Below are 18,073 nucleotides of genomic sequence, written 5' to 3' on the forward strand. Positions count from 1 at the left end.
GTCAATTTTTTATATTAAAAATATATAATGCTAAACCTTGCGGAATATTGAACGTTCCCTACTCGCCCTTTATTGATCACCCGGGTTCACTTCTACTAATCTCCTAATGAGCTCTCCGGCGAGATCGTCGGCTTCGGGAACGAGCGCCGGGCAAGTTGGTGGCGCTTCCAGCAGCAGCAACGCTGGATTAATCGATGATGCTGTTTACCATTTCCCTACAGATCTCATATCCGTCCATGACCGAAAGGAGGCGGTCCAGTCCGGTAATCATTCAAATCCCATTCAATACGTTTCGTTATATTTTCGACACACTAGGGTTTTTCTAAAAATTTGCAATTGATTATTGCGATAATAAGTTTAGTCGGTTTCTTCTTCTAACCATTTTCTATGCGCTTGAACGCTTGTTGCTAAGTTCTGAAGTCGGATCTGACGGCGGCGCTCCAGAAGGAGTTGAAATCCATGGACGAAGATAGTTGGATGTTTTCTGGTCCTCGCTCTCAAATTAATCTTGTTCTAAGACCAGGTACATTTTCCTGTTCTATGATGGCTATGACTCCTCTATGTGGTGAAAGGATCGGTGAATTTTCTTAATTTATTATTTTTACTTGCAAGTCTTTTTTTTTTTTTGAAATAGGTAGCCATAAATCTTAAAGTATGTGGCTTGAATCCTTCAGTTTCAATAAACATCCTTCTCCTCTAATTTTAACTAATGGGCGACCTGCCCTTTCACCCTTGCAAGGCATACGGAAGACAAGTTCTTTTGATTTGAAAAAACTGCTTTTTTTAATGCTCCTTGAGTCTTCTGGGTCCATCTGTCTTATTCTCTAGTTCAATCGTTTTTTATGTTTGCAAAAAAATTTAGAATATCATGATTTGTGGTCATGGCAGTCATACCAATCTCAAGTTAGTGTCTTATTTGAATAGCACCTACCGAGATCACCATAATGGAACACAAAAACATGATGGTCAATGAAGTATGTGAGGTATTGTCAAGATTGTTAGCCCTAAATATGCTAAAAAAATCATCCCTTGTCACATTTAATTGAAAATTTCAATCTGCTGCATTTGAAGTGAATGAATTTTTGACTAGTTCTTCTCAAATTTTTTACTACGAAATGAGCATATACTTGAGAAGGTTGGAGTAGCTCTAGTGGAAGATAAAGATTAGAGAGAGTTGCCTTAGATGGGTTGGTCACATAAAACGGCTTATTTTGATGACCTGGTTAGGAAAGTAGATGTATTAGATATAACTTATGTTAAGAAAGGTAGAGAAAGAACTAAAAATACTTGGTTAGAAAATATTAAAAATGACATTTCTTTATTAGATTTAAATGAGAATTTAACTTTTAACAGGGCACAATATAGAAAAAGTTTTCATGTAGTGGACCCAACATAGTGGGATAGAGGCTTGATGTTGTTGCTGTTGTTCTTCTTCTTCTCAAGTTTCTTCCTCTCATATCAAAACTTTCTCTCTTTATCCCAAAATGCCACTTTACTATGTCTTTCAATCTTGTTATTTCTTCTACTTCACAATTGATTACCAACCTACGATAGTTTTACGGGAAGCCAGGTTGAAAGGGCAGATCACTACCATTGCCCTCAACTTCTAACAATCAATTTTGCATGTGCTCCAATTGTCATTCTTGCATGCAACATTAGAAAACAAGGCGAGATATTCTGGAGATACCCTGAAATAGAACCTATATAATTGCAATTTTTCATGTGACCCAAGGTGCAACTCAATTGCTTTGATCTCACTAATTAATTGCAGAGGAGTGGATGATGAGGAAAATGGGTTATATTGCCTTCCTAGTGAGAATGTTTTTAGGCTTGTCAAAGTTTTTATATTCCAAATTAAGTCCACATTCTTCAAATGAGGGGCTTGAGTGGTGCCATACGGCATGGTTTAGTTGCTAAATGAAGTTTATTTAAAAATTCAACCACTGTAAAATTATGTAGTATAGTAAGGGATTTATAATGGTTTTAGATATGTGATATGATAAAAAACGCTTCTAGAAATAGAAGAAAACTTTTGTTGAAAAATAGTAAATGGGGAAGATCTATGTGAAATAACACAAGTGAAAACTCTTAATTGATTATAAAAAGAAGAAAAGAAACAAGATACAACGGATCTTTAATGAAGAGGAAGATCTGGCTTTCCCAAACCCTAGCCGCCCGCCCACTAGAGTCCCTTTTTATCCTTAAGAAAACTAAATTAAGCAAAACATGACATAACCCTAACATGAGAAAAACCCCCCACTTAAAGCATATAATAATATTGTGAATCCCAAAGCAGCCTCCCTCTTTGAATTATTCCTCTTAATAAGATCTTAATTCTTTCTCTAAATGGTTGTTGGACCCCACTTGGAGAGGTGGCGGATGTTCCTAGGCAGAACGACAGTTCTGCCTCTGATAGATAAAATTCGGTTCCTTCTGGACCGGCTGGATTGGTCCCTCCTAGATCGATCTAACAATACCCGCTCTGAAAGAACCACATTGTCCTTAAGGTGGAAGGACGGAAACTGATGCTTTACTCTCTTGTACGGCTCCCATGTGACTTCATAGGCGAGTCGATTCTTCTACTTTATCAGCACTTCCTTGAGCCCACCCTCTCCCTGTAGTACTCCTTTTAGCTCTAGTGGTTCTAATATAACCTCCAAATCATGTGTTAGGGTCACATGTAACTCTAAGTTGGGATTTGATCCCCAATAGCTCTCCTCAACTGTGACACGTGGAGCACTGGGTGTATGGTAGCAGTTGGGGGTAATCTCATAATGGCCAAAGTACATCAGGACCAACTTTTCATTCCTCATATTAGTTATCATGCTTTGTCTGTAGGGATGAAGCTTCAAGTGTACTTTATCCCTTATCTCAATCTGGATATTATTCTTGCGTCCATCTGTCTGCTTCTTCATAATTTGGTGAGTCCTCAACAAGTGTATTTTTAATTCATCCAACACCCCAATCCATCTCCTCTAGATACTGCTCCACTAAATAAACTGATGTACTACTCTTCCCAAATTGCACAAAGTGAGGTGGATTCCTTCCATACAATACTTTAAAAGGAGTTATCTTGGAAGCTGAGTGATATGAAGAGTTTACTTGTATTCTGTCCATGCTAGCCACTTGGCCCGCGATCAAGGTGTCTATGAAACAAAATATCACAGATGTCTCGAGGCTCCTGTTTACCACCTCCATCTGTCCATCTATTTGGGGTGGTAAGCAGTGCTCCTCTACAATATTGTCCCCTACAAACTAAACAGCTCCCTCCAAAAATGACTAAGAAACACCTTATCTTGGTCTGACACTATAAATTCCTATATCCCATGCAGTCTAACCATCTCTTTGATTAATGTTGCAGCCACTGTCACTATCGTGTAAGAATGTCATAGTAGAATGAAACAAGCATACTTACTCAACCTATCAACCACCACCAAAATTATTATAAACTCTTAAGATCGAGGTAACCCATCTATAAAATTCATAGTGACCTCCTCCCACACTCTGTCTGGAAGAGCTAGTGGTTGTAGTAATTGTATCGTCCCAGAATCAAATTTTGAAAAATTATTTATTTTATCTTCTTAATTAATCAACCAAAGCTTCTATAAATCATCACAGTAATAAATCTATATTCAATGAAAGCTGCTAACAATCATATACCTCAAAATATTTTACTATATTCTCAAAATCAATGTACAATAGCTATGAGATCATTACAAGTATTACTCTATCACAAACTTCTGACTATAAAAGAATAAGAGAAAATATAAATAAAATCAAAAGAAACCTGATTATCCCTACCTACCTCACTTTAACTTGGTCCTTACCTCTTTCTTAACCCGAAATCATTTAAACCATATATATTGAGCTAAACAACCCAACAAATAATTAAAACTCTATCACTATTTTTAATGCAAGGCAAAAAAATCAATATGTATATTTTTAATGCAAGGCAACATAATCAATAATTAAAGCAACTAGGCCGACTGATGAAAATAGCTCCGCAACCTTCAAATCCTAACTTTTTCTTTCTATTTTCTTTTCCTCTCATTTTCTCAAACCATTTCTCTGTTAGTCAATTTTTGGAATAGGAAATGAGTTAAGTGATGCTTTAAGATATTGTAATAAAATAATAATTAATATATTTATTTTATATTAATTTTAGTAGTAATAGACCTAGTGGAGGGATTGTGACTTTGGGCGATTAAGTCATTAATAAGAGTACATGTTTTAGATATATTTGATTTATTGTTTGGAGTGATGGTGAAATAGATGGGGATATTATTAGCATAATTCAAGTTGGATGGTTGAAGTGGAGAAATGCACCGGGCTTCTTATGTGATAGAAAAGTCCCCCTCAAACTTAAGGAAAATTTTTATAAGATGGTGGTGAGATCTGCGATGCTTTATAGTGCAGAATGTTGGCTATTAAAAGAGAAGCATAATACTAAGTTAAGTGTTCAAGAGATGAGGATTCTTTGGTGGATAAGTGGATTTACCCTTTAAGACAGGATACAAAATGAGTATATACGTGAAAATGTTGGAGTAGCTTCAATGGAAGATAATATTAGAGAGAGTCATCTTGGATGGTTTGGTCACATAAATGATGGTCTTTCGATGTCCTAATTAGGAAAGTAGAAGTATTAGATTTGATTTATATTAAGAAAAGTATAAGTAGACCTAAAATGACTTGATTATAAAATATTAGAAATGATTTTTTTTATTAAATTTAAACGAGAATTTAACTTTTAACGGGACACAATGGAGAAAAAAATTCATTTAGCTGACCCCACGTTATGGGACAAGCTGATGTTATTGTTGTATAATTATTTTATTAATCAAATTTTAATATAAAAGTTATATGAATCCTTTTGGGGCTTAAAAATTATAGAAAAATATTCATAACTGAGCTTATTTTATTTAGAAAATACTGGTAAAATCGGTTTGCAAAATGGACACCTAACGGTCTCAAAATCTCCACTTGTATTGACATGTATCAATTTTTTAAGAATTTGCATTAGTGTAAAAAAATTACGAAAAAAATATTTTAATTAAAGCAATAATATCTATCTTATGGCGAAGATGGTTTTCAAATTTAATTTAAAATGACACATAAAATATTTCTTATTTGGGTCAAAATACAGCCTATTACAATAATCTCCCTGGAGTCATGGTCATGTATTTATTCTTCTTGCATACCTCACATCTAGCCACCAACCCTCTACATCTTTGTGCATTCCCTTCAAATACAACTCTATTGTGAACCTCCTATATGTCTTCTGCACACAAGAATGAGCTCTAATAGCGCTCCCATGGAATTCACGCAGTAGGTGTGGAATATGGACTGAGGTCTGTCGCAACACGAATCTCCCTTGGTGTAACAGTCTCACATTCTCTAGGGAATAACCAAGGTGGCTACTCTCATCTCTCAATAGATCCGCCCTAATTCTTCCATGCTCCTCATTCTGCATATTCTCCTCCTTAATAGCCCCCCAATCCAGCATTAGTGGTATCGAAATGGCCAACTCCTAGAGCTCCCCAACACTTCTGGATAAGGCATCAGCCGCCTTGTTCTCTAGCCCTGGCCTATATTGAATCTCAAAGTCATACCCCAACAGCTTTGATAGCTACCTTTGATGCTCCTCGATCATCATCCTCTATTCTAATAGGTATTTCAAGCTCCTCTAGTATGTCCTGACAATGAAATGTCAGCCCAACAAGTAAGGTTGTCACTTCTGAATAGCTAACACAATGGCCATCAGTTCTCTTTCGTAAATTGACTTCAATCTAGCTCTGGCTGTCAACACTTGGCTGAATTAAACTATAGGTCTGTGAGACTGTATGAGCACCGCCCCTAATCCATACCCTGATGCATCAATCTCTACCACAAAAATCTGGTCAAATTTTGGCAGTGCCATGACCGATACCATGGTCATGGCCTTCTTCAATCTCCCAAATGCCTGGGTAGCTCTCTTCCCACAAGAAGCTATCATTCTTTAGCTGCTTCGTCAGTGGTCATGCTATGGTGATGCATCCTCTCATAAATTTCCTGCAGTATCCCGTCAATCCTAGGAAACCCCTCAGTCCCCTTAAATTCTTAGGTAACCGCCATTTCAACATTTCCTCAATCTTGGCCTGATCAACGGCCACCCCCTCCTGAGATACCATTGTCCTAGGTACTCCATACTAGGTTATGCAAAGCAACACTTCTTTAGGTTAGTCATCAACTAATGCTCCTGTAAAATCTCTAGTACCACCTTCAAGTGTTCCAAATGCTCCACGTTCGTCATGCTGTACAGCAGGATGTCATTGAAGAAAACCAGTACAAATTTCATGAGGTATAGTCAAACCCCCTATTCATGAGGGATTGGAATGTGGCAGGGGTGTTGGTGAGGCCAAATGATATCACCAAGAACTTGTAGTTTTCCTAATGTATCTTGAATGTAGTCTTTGGAATAGACTCCTCTCTCATCCTAATTTGATGGTATCCAAACTTCAGATATATTTTCGTGAATACCACTACTCCACACAACTCATCCAACAAATCATTTATCACCAGAAGGAAAAACTTGTTTGGTTCCTTATTTAGGGCCCAATAGTCCACATAGAATCTCTAGCTCCCATCTTTCTTTTTGACTTGTAAGTTTGGGCTTGAAACAGGACTCATACTCCGCCTGATGATCCCTGCATCCAATATCTCTCAGATCATTTTCTCAATCTCTTCCTTCTGAATCTGAGGGTAGCGATAAGGCCTAACACTAATCGGTGATACCCCCTCCCTCGATGTGATGGCCTATTCCTCCTCCTTCGGTGGTGGAAATTTTTTAGGTGGCTGAAAAACTTTACTGAACTACTGTATAAGCAGCTATACTGTATAAGTAGCTCCATTAGAAATCCTCCCCTACCTCCTATATGATCATCACTATGGTTTTGAGAGACACTACATCACGTCTAATCATCTCCCTTATTCCCTCCAGCACCAGCTCCATTTTTAGTGCTCCTCAATTAACCTTGATATCCTGCAGGTTCTGTAGTCATTCAAACCCCAAGATGACATCAGTGCTTTCTAGTTCCAATGGAAGGATTTCCTCTCACATGGACCTCTTGTATAGTCAGAACCACACCCTTATACACTCTACTCGTCTCCACCTTCCTTGTGTCCATCATCAGTCCATAGCATCTTGTATCCTCCAGTTTCACCCCCAATTGGTCTCAACCTATTTGGAGATGAAATTGTGGGTCACCCCACTGTCTATCAACACCACCACCTCCCTATTTATTATTTCTCCTTTCACTTTCATACTGTGATTTGGAGTGAATCCCACCACTAAATTCAAGGAGACCATCATGTCTAGATGCAGCTCTTTCTCCTCCTCTACTAATGTCTCACTCCCACCTCTCTCTCTAGATTCCTCGCCATCACAAACGGTGAGCAACTGAGAGTTCAATCCTTACACATGTGCCCCAGTGTATACCTCTCATCACATATGAAGTACAATCTCTTCTCCCTCTTCTCTTGTAGCTCCTCAGTGAGCTTCTTGAAGTTTCCCTTGATTTTTCCTCCTACAAGATTCTCCTTTGGGGTCTCTCGAAGGCTATTTGGTGTTAGTCCCTTAGGTGTTCAAAAAGTGATAGTTATCCTGTACGAGCCTCCTGAACTACTGCCTCTTATCCCTCTCTCGAGATGCTTCTGATCTTCCACTAATTGGGCTTGTTCTATATTCTCGCTCAAATTTCATGGCCTCATCAATCTAACTATTGCCCAGATATCTGGTTTGAGCACCTTCATAAAGTTCCCCTCCAGTACAGTCGGCTAGCAAGATACTCAAACCCTCACAGTACTCTACCATTGAGCCTTCCTATGTCAGAGCGAAGAATTGTTCATGGAAGTTCCCTCTACTGGTTTAGAAATGTCTCAATAAGTAGTCATCAAACAACCTCCAACTCCGTATGGGCCGTCTCATGTAGGGGTGTCAATTATTGACACGACCCGATAACTTGACCCGAACTCGACCCAGAAAATCCGGGTTCGGGTCGACCTGTTTAACAAACGGGTCGGATTCAAGTCAACCCACGAACCCGACTTTGACCCAAATTTTGAGAATGGCTCATTTTTTTTGTCAACTTTTGCCAAATCACTTACCTGTCTCCAAGCTCCAAAGCACAAACACTCAACCTACAGCCGATCTACCACCTATAGTCCCTCAAACAATCAGTTTTTTGGCTCTGCCCTTAGTTCCCAAAATAAAAAAATTTCAACCCAAAAATAAAATTCGTTTAAAACATGTGATCCAACTTACCTGGACACTGAGACGGTCCATGGAGGAACAAAGCGCTCTTTCGTCGCCTGATCCTCTTCATAAAAGTCCAGAACGCCTTCGGCCACCTCAGATGTAGGATCTAGATCCAACACTGAATCCCCTTCCCCTCTGCGCTCCTTCATCAACCTCTCCATCAAAATACCACTTATGTTACCCTCTCATGAGAGACAACAAGAGATTGTTGAGCTATGCACGAATGCCCGACACTAGGCCGCTTTACTCTCTGAAGGTCGAGCTCTACAACCTGCATATACCTCCTTCATGGCTTCATTGCCTTTCCTTTTTACACTCAAATAGCCCACTAAAAAGTGCTGGAGCTGTCGACGTCTCACGTCCGCTCGCGGAGAGGGCGTTGTCGAAATGGGTTTTAGATGTCGCGGAGGTGGGAGCTGGCAGCTACCTCCGTCGCACGTGGCTCGCGACTTCACCACTTGCCAACCTTACCTAACGCTCCCGCTAATTCAAAATAGAGTGGGTCCACGAGTCGTGTCGGGTCAACCTGTGCGGTTCGGGTTCGGGTCAGATAGACTGACCCGTTTGTAAAAACAGGCCAGGTTAGGATCAACCTATTTATACCCGAGTCAATTCTTGTTCAACCCGAACCCGACTCGTGAACCCGTTTTGACATCCCTAGTCTTATGTCTCTCCACTAGTACCATGTCAACCCCTCTTAATATAGTCCAGCTATTGTTAGTCTTTCCTCTTCCGTCAATCCATTGACGACGAAATTATTCTCCACCTTGTAGATCCACCCCATGTGCATCTTCACCTGTTTCCTCCATAATTTACCATTCCTTGGCCGTCGGTGGCTCCCCTCACCTCTGACAACGTCGTGTTGGGTTGGGCCTTGAGCAACTTTCTTAGCATTTCTTCCACGATGGCAACTTTCCATCCATTTTCTCATGGACAAGTAAAAATTGATTTTCGAAATATGAAATATTCTTTACAAAATTTGATTTTGATTGGCCAATCTTCCCTTCCAATACTTCTACTTTTCTTCCATCTATAGGTGCCCGGATCAATTCGTTCTGATACCAATTTGATAGAAAGAAAATGCTCCTAGAAATAAAAGAAAACGTTCGAATTTCAGCAAAGCCTAAAATAGTAAATGAGGAAGATCTATGTGGAATAACACAAGAGAAACCTTTTAATTGATAATAGAAAGAAGAAGAAGAAAAAAAAAAAAGATACAATGGATCTTCAATTGGAGAGGAAAATCCAGCTCTCCCAATCCCTAGCTACCATTTAGAGTCCCTTTCTATTCTTAGGAAAATCTAGCTCTATACTTTAGGTGTGTTGTACGTAGTTTACTTGAATAAAATTTTATGATTTTACTATGTAATAGACTTATAAAATTAGTGGTATAACATCTGTAAGTATTAAAGGAATCCTCTTACCATTGCCACCTTATCATAAATTAATTCTTACTACTTAACCTACATTACTAATGGGTGTGTTTGTTAGGATCAAGGGTTTGAGGCAAAATGAGACAACCTATAAAATGGAATCTAGTGGCGGAAGAAATATATTTAAAAAAAAAAAGAGAATTAAATAATGAAATCTGAGGGCCTAAAAAGTGTGTGGAGCTTGTCCGAGCATTAGACCAAGTGGGTGCCATTATGTGGAAGCTGAGTGAAGTGTTGATGTAGGACTAAATGCTTTAAATGAATGAAATAGAATTTGCACAAATTCTTGAAATAAGCAAGTAAAATTAAAACTATTAGCAATCCAAACTATAAAATAAAACAAGACAGGGGTGCCTACGTTTAGGCTAAACCGCTTGTCAAACACTTGGAAAAATCATAACAAGTTAGAAATTCAAAAATCATGCTAAGTAAATAGCTTTCAACAAAAATCCCTAATCTAACAATAAGATTAGGAGCAAATAAAGTGCACTCAATCCTACGTTTATTAAGCTTTGGCAACGGCGAAACAAAATCCTATGTTTACTAAGCTTAGGCAAAGGTGAAGCTCGGTTCCTTGTAAATCTCCATCACCTACAAAATTAGGGGGATTAGAAAAGTAAATAAAAAGGGGAAGAAGTTCACCCTTATCAAACCCGGTAACAAGTAGGCGAGGGGTTGACGAAGTTCGTCGTAGCTCCTCTTGAAGGTTCAACTAGAACGGAAGAAGTCTCTTCCAAGCATCGAAGTGTTGAATGTAATGATCCTATGCTTGCCTTGAAGAATCCTTTGAGAAAAAGAAGTTTCCCTCAAGAATTGGAGTAGGAGAAGGCAAGAGGGTGGTGGTCGGCCAAGGGGAGAAGAACAGGGTGTAAGAGTTTTGACTTCAAATTTTGAATGAGTAGGTGGAGGGAAAAATAACTTGGAAACGAATCCTCAATCAATATCTTGTGATTGAAATTAATTGAAGAAGAGAAAGGGAAAGGAGGGGTGGCGGGATTGAGAAGGGAAGGAGCTTTATTTCTTACCACAAAGAGAAGTTTACTTAGGGAAAGAAATCAAGTAGGAGGAGGCTTGGAAATTTAGGAAAGGATTACAAAACCAAATCCCAACGGGGCCTGCGACATTAAAGGTCTAGGAGGGAATAAAGGGGAGGGATTAAAGGTTTCCTAATTTTGGTTTAGGAATTAGGAAAGGTTTCAATTAATTCCTCATGAATTTGAAATTCAAATGGGTTTATATTTAGAAACTTTCCTAAAATAAGTTCCCTTAAATAAGGAAAGAAAATTTCAAATTCAAATTGTTTGAATTTTGAAATTGGATATTCCCAAATCAAGAGCATTTATTTATGGAAAGTATTCAAACAGAGATTTGAATTTTGGTGGGTGGGGAAGGAAGTTGAGGCTGGCGGCTAGGTGGGTGAGCTGTGGGTGGGGTGAGGGGAGAAGAGGTTGAGTGAAGGTGGAAGTGGAGTTAGGTTTACCCAATGGAGAGGGGGAGTTGTATGGTGGTCGGCTACTTAAGCCAATGGGGAGGAGCTCTAGGCCGACAACTAGTTGAGGGCGGAAAGAGGGGAGAAGAAGATAGAGAAGGTATAATCACGAACCCGACCATCTCCAAGGTTGGTGGGTGATCCGATTTTCCCTCTCCTAGGGATTTCTCCAAAACTCCCTCCAAGAACTCACAAACGTTCAAAACACACAAGTGCAAGAAGGTTTCATAATATTCATTCATTCATTAACTTTTGAAGAGCAACATGAGGGCTATAAATAGCATCGTACAAAAAACAAGGCTTTTAAAACCGGACTGGACCGGCCGGTTCAACCGGTTGAACCGCGAACCGGCTGGCCAGCCGGTTACGGTTCGCCTCAGAACCGTTTTCGCATCGAACCGGTCTCGGACCGTTCGAACTGGCGGTTCGACCGTTGAACCGGAAAACCGGCTCCGATTTCTCAAAACCGTTTTCGCGTGGGCTTCTTGATCGACGGCGTCTGTGCAGCTTCTTGATCGCGTGACTTTATTAATAATGATCGCGTGACTTTATTAATAATTTTTAATTAAGTATATTTATGAGTCATTAATTATCTATTAAATCAAAATAGTTTTATTATATAATTATGTGAACAGTTCTGAGCTAAAATAACTTCATCAAAGTAATAGCCGTATGCTCACAATTACCGGCCAGCCCATACAACTCATTTGTTAACACTGTCAAAATGTCTTATTATTATATAAAGCAAAAAATTTTAGACTTTCACGGTGTGGGACTAAAAAGATTTTTTTTTTCTTAAAAGCAGAAGACTTAGGCGGGAATATAATATTTAAATATAATAAATATTTATTACGTCATCCGGTTCGACCCCGGTCGAACCATCAAACCCCTAACCCCTCCTTCTTCCGGTTCATTGACCGGTCCGGTTTTAAAAGCCTTGACAAAAAGGACTCAAAATAAGAAAGACAACAATGCCCATGGCTTACATACGACCTCCCTTAAGTAAGGGGTAATACGGGAAAACAATTAAAACATAAAAAAAACAAATAACATAATAAAAGACAAATACATCAAATAACTCAAAATTATATCGACGCGATCGTGGCCGTAGATCGACAGCCACGCTTCTGATATATGACTCATGCTCTGATGTCCCCATCAAGTGTTGACCACTAACAACTAACCAGTTGTTCGGCCCAACCTCACGCACCACCCTCTTCCAAGTGACACAATCATTCACCCAAACCACACAATTTCCCTTTCCTTTACTCAAAAAATGCACACAGGAATGGTTATAGGGGGCATTCGACACACAAACGTTAGAAACGACTTCAACGCTCCCTCTCGTCTCCTTCAGTCGCACGCAAAGACCCACATCCTGTCAGCTCCTGCCTCCGACCCCGCTCTTGCTCGTGAGCTTAGACCTGAGCATGCACGTCTGCTTCTACCTCAATCCCGAGACCCGCACTCCAGCTCGCTCCAACTGACCTTGTTGTCCCTTCTACCCACCCGCATGCGTGATTTCGCGCTCCAGCATCACGCACGCCCATGTGTGAGCCCACTCTCGTGCAATCGCTACCACAAGGCTCACCTAGCGTTCGATTCTGTCCCTCCTAGTGTCCAATTACGTCTTGTTTGCCTTAGCCGCTCGATCTGACCTACATTGGTCTGTCCAATGACCCAATCCGCTCTCTGCTATCGCAACAGCCTGATTCAATCATTCCTGCCTCTTTTCCCTTCCCTTCTATTTGTTCCGCCCTCCACCCATACGAACCAAAAGCCTCCAATCTCAACCCGTTCTGATTCGATCGATCCTTCACCATCAGCAACATTAAAATATAATTTATATATTTCTTTCTTGCTTGCTCAAATAACAGGTGTAGAAGGCCTACGCCATTGTATCTTTGATCCGGGCAGAAGAAATGAATATAAAGAAGACATGCGTCGTTGTATCTTTGATTCAGGCGGAATAAATGAATATACGAAGACCTCATGCCATTGTATATTTGGTCCGAGCGGGAGGAATATAGACAAGTGCCTTCCAACCTCCTTTCACGAGGAGGGGATGCCGGGAGGTTGGCGAAATTTCAAATGATAAAAGACCTTTACATGATTAAATGATTCAATCAAAATTGGTTATTGTAAATGATTTAAAATCTGAATAATTAAAATTAATTATGTCATTTCAATAAAAAAGGAGGGAAGAATAAAAACATTTAATTGGGGCAAAGAGAGAAAAAAATTAGAAATGATCTTTCTCTATTAGATTTAAATGAGAATTTGACTTTTAACTTGATACAATGGAGAAAAAAATATTTATATAATCGACCCAACATAGTGGGATAAATGCTTGATGTTGTTGTTGTAGGGGAAAAGAGGAAGATGTGTGGTGATTTTCATTATGTATTTAAGAAGTCAAAATTTATGGAAAAGGGAGAAGTAGACGATCATGCATGAAAAATGAGGGAAATACATAGAATTGAATGACATAACCTAAAAATCCCTTAAGACATCAAGATCTAACATGATTCGAACCCGGAGTGACTCAAAGGGTTTATTTTAGAGAGGAGCACATTAATCGTCAAAATTAGTTAAAAGGAACATGTTTATTAAAAAAATTAAAAATGAGCAAATACGTCAAACAAAATAGCGCATTTAGAATACGCAAAAAAGGAGATTCTAAATATGCCACTTGAATTGGTGCATTCAATTCAAGTTAGAGAGAGAAAGCGGCTGCAGAGAGAGAGGCGGGGAGAGAAAAAAAAGGTGGAATAAGGGGGACAGAGCATTTGGATGGGGGAGAGAGAAAAGGCTGGATGGGGGTGGGAGACAGAAACGACATGAGAGAGAGGGGGAGCATTAGTAATTTTTTACTAAATAATGATTGAATTTTTTTTGCAAAAAATCTAATTATTAGATAAAAAAATTATCTATTTTATTAAATCAAAATAGATAAATAATAATTTAAAATAAATAAATATTAATTAAATTAAAATAATTATCAAATTTTTATTAAGATAGGTTTTAAAATTATTAATTTTTAAAGATAAATATGAGACATTTTTTTATTAATTTATCATATATTATATTTATCTTAGAATAAATTTAATAACTATAAAATGTATCTTAATTAAATCTAATGAAAATATCCTTACTCAAATTTCTTTTTATTAATTAGCTATGCTTGTTATAAATTAAGATGAGTGTGTAACTAAATTAAAATAATTAATTACAAAAAATTTATAAAAAAATAATGAATTAATTACAAAATTTTAAATATTAATTACAAAAAAAAAATAGCAAATTTTATTAAATTATAATAGATACAATATTTAATATTAGATGATTATTAATATTATCTAATTTAATTTAAAATTATGCATTTTATTATGTTAAATTGCAAAAAATTTAAATATTAAATTTAAGTAGTAATTTTTTGCAAAATTTTAATTTTTAGACAAAATTATCTGTTTCATTAAATCAAAATAGATATAACTTAGATAATTTTGTATCTACTAATTAGATTTTTTTTTTTTGTAAAAAGAATCCCATCATTATTTAATAAAAAACTAATAATATTCCCCTTTCTCTCACGGAGCTTCTCTCTCCCCCATCCAGCTTTTTCTCTCTCCCCCCATTCTGCCTTTTTTTTTTCTCTCTCGCCGTCTCTCTCTCTCTCCAGACGCTTTCTCTCTTTCCCTTGAGTTGAATGCGCCAATTCAAATGGCGCATTCATAATATATTTTTTTGACGTATTCTAAATGCGCCATTTTATTTGATGTATTTGCTGATTTCTAATTTTTTTTGTAAACATGCTCCTCTAACTAATTTTGATTATTAATGTGCTCCTCTAAAATAAACCCTGACTCAAATGCATAAAGAAGGCTCAAAAAGCATGAAAATAATTCAATGACACCTCACAGTACATGACATCGATCACTCAATTTATATAAATCTCACAAGTAAAATATAGTGCGGCCAAGTTACATAAAATCTAGAGTCTAGTATGATGATATGATTATTATGAACATGATGCTCCATATTAACACTCTCTTGCTTTAAACAATCGCTGTGACATATGAGTATCTTGGTTCTCACGAAGCATCTCAGGATATAGTTGTGATAGCTCCTCCAAAGTTATTTATGAATCCTTGAGAGACACATGAGATCTAATGGTGTTGGCGTGAAAATAATGTCCTTTGTGCCAATCAATATATCTTAGGATATGAGTGGGGTAGAGATGCATCAAGAGGAGGGTAGAGAAGCAAAATATCAAGGATTAATTAATCATTGGTAGAGTAATAAGTCAACTACATTGAATACTGTTGAAATTCGATCTCTAATGGGAGATGCTTCAAAAGATTTCATTGTGTTTCATAGAATCCAACAGAAACTATAGTCAATAATGTGAAGGGATACATGGAGAAGAGGGGGGATTATCAAAAGGCCTAGTTATTGGAAGTTGTAGTAATCACAAATAAAAATTTGGAGTAAGCTATATCTAGCCATGATAGTTCTCTAGTGTTGATCGTGTGATTTGGCTTCCATTTGAATGAAGCTACTTTTCAATGTCCTGATGAGCTAGGATGGAAACCTCAGTGAGTACCCATCATTTTGTCAGATAGATGGATATTACAAATACGTGAGGTGCATGGATCTTGTTGATCTAGAAAGCTAAAAGCTAATTCATGATGTCAAGGAGTTTGATGATCACTGGTTGATTTAGGATATTTGTAAATATAATGAGGCTGTGATCCATTTGATTGTGCGCAAGTGTGCTAAAGTCAAGACTCAACTATGATTCGCTAAAATATTTCACTCCAAGAAATATCGCGGATTAGCTAAAAGTGTTATAGCACCCATACAATAACTCCGATCTATATGCTAAAGTCTTTTTTCATGTGCTCTAATCATTACATCAAGTTTCTAAATGCAATATTTGATAATGCCTTGTGGATTTGCTGAAAGTGCTCAAATACTCTTGACGACAGTCATATCGGCAGGAAATCTTAATTGGAGATGGCTATATAATATTCAGAATATCCTCGAAGTCTAAAATCATTCATTCAGAACCTAAATTCAAATCCTTGGCTGAAAATGTGGAAATTTTGGATGGTTTGCACACTAGCAAGGCTCCAATTAACAAGCCGGAGATGGATTGCGAACTGGCTGAACACTTCGTGCAAACTCCCAGGATTCCGAGTCGTGCGATCATGAATTCCTCGTATAGGATCGGACGGATGTTTGCGTGCAACCTTCCCATTCCGAGCAAATTAGTTCAGCTATGTGGAATGTATTGAGTGTCTACACTTAATTCAGTTTTCAATTCCATTCTTAATTCGGAACTAGATGCGAGTATGGAAGACAATGATTCAAAGCAGGTTTGGACCAGCTACAACCATCTATGGCGCCTCTCAAGCAGCCAAATGCTCTTCAGATATTTGTCAAAATACCTCAAAGGCTTCAGGTGCAGAATTTCAGCAAGCTTTTGAGCAAACCACATCCCAATTTCCTCTATCATCATATAAAAATTACTTTTATATCATATTAGAGGTTGCAAAATGCTAATATTAATTTTTAATAATATTATTATTTATTACCTCATTCTATTCTACCTCGGTACGACCAGTCAAATCGTGAATCTCTCATTCTTTCAGTCATTGTCCGGTCCAGTTCAACATTTCTTCTTAGATGGAAGAAATTAAGATGTCACAAAATTTGATAAAAAAATAAACATACTTGTGCTGAGATTGAATAAAACATATATAAATTAAAATTGACTGCGTACATGTAGAATAAGAATGATTTGGCCATATAACATTATCTTTGGACATAACTTAATTTTTAGAGGAATTGGTAGATTGTGGTCATGCTGTTATGTGTGGAGTTGTGATTCTAAATCCACATAAATTTGGATTGAATCATAGTTTTTTACTATATAAACGTCTTAGATCATGCACATAAAAAATCATGAATTCGTGGCTCATAAATTTGAAGCAACAATAATTAATAATCTTCATTTTACTAGATAAATGTCTTAGATCCTGTTTGCATCATGAGCTATCAAAATGAGGATTAATTATTCTGTGCGGACGTCGAATACTGTCCAGAGATCAACCAGAATGCGTCATGTCACCCATGTGCTCGGTACCGTGGTTGTGTACTGCTAGTACTACGGCTCGGTATTGCTGACATGGTGCATTCTGATTGGTCTCTGGATGACATTCTGCATCCGGTCTCGACTAGGCTAAACTCTGATTCCTTTCTCCGCTAATGCTGATCTGTTTCTTTATCAATTGATATCACCCAGGTTCTCATCCGCACATGCAAAGTGGGAAACACGTGGAGGTGAATCAGTTCAAGCAGCAAATAAGATAGCCTAATCATGAAGTTTTGGAAGTTGAGGTTAGTAAGTTATACAATCTTAGTACTCTGACCTAAAACAAAATTAATATGATAATGCATCTATAAGATAAGGTTTATGTCACCTGCATAATGGTGATTAATATTTTACAAAGAAGAGGCCCTTTCTGTCTCTGCACCTCTGAATGTTATCATTCTTCTCTCTCTGTTTACAAAAGTATCACGGAAATCTTGAAATTTACAACATAATTATAAACTTTCATCGCTGAATGTTTTATTAAATTCTTAATGATTTCAAAGATTTGTTCCATCAAGGCTGCGATGCTAAGAATTTGAATGAAAGGAATTGATAAAATCAAAGTTAATGGATTCAACTTGATACTGTTCTCATAAGAAAATAGAAAAGATTTATAATTTTATAAAATTTATTGATTAAATATATTTTAGTGTGCCTTTGAATTTTTAACATACGTGTCAGAACTTTTTAATATTTCT

General features: G+C 37.5%; 1 protein-coding gene across 1 annotated transcript; it reads left to right on the forward strand.

Moving 5' to 3' along the window:
* The first annotated feature begins 41 nt into the window (after positions 1 to 41).
* LOC110114580 (protein SAMBA) lies at positions 42 to 17,873 on the forward strand. Its single transcript, XM_020847506.2, has 3 exons — positions 42 to 263; positions 413 to 523; positions 17,526 to 17,873. Exons 1-3 carry the CDS (start codon positions 107 to 109, stop codon positions 17,591 to 17,593), a joined length of 336 nt encoding a protein of 111 aa, XP_020703165.1. The 5' UTR covers positions 42 to 106; the 3' UTR covers positions 17,594 to 17,873.
* Positions 17,874 to 18,073: the final 200 nt, after the last annotated feature.

Source organism: Dendrobium catenatum, unplaced genomic scaffold (genome assembly GCF_001605985.2).
Source record: "Dendrobium catenatum unplaced genomic scaffold, ASM160598v2 fragScaff_scaffold_674, whole genome shotgun sequence".
In the NCBI taxonomy this organism is placed as follows: Eukaryota; Viridiplantae; Streptophyta; class Magnoliopsida; order Asparagales; family Orchidaceae; genus Dendrobium; species Dendrobium catenatum.

Bases quoted from the DNA above. Each gene is read 5' to 3' on its own strand.
- LOC110114580 (XM_020847506.2), top strand. From the start codon at position 107: ATGAGCTCTCCGGCGAGATCGTCGGCTTCGGGAACGAGCGCCGGGCAA. The intron at 264-412 runs GTAATCATTCAA...CTTGTTGCTAAG, and splicing joins AAAGGAGGCGGTCCAGTCCG to TTCTGAAGTCGGATCTGACG. The intron at 524-17,525 runs GTACATTTTCCT...GATATCACCCAG, and splicing joins TAATCTTGTTCTAAGACCAG to GTTCTCATCCGCACATGCAA.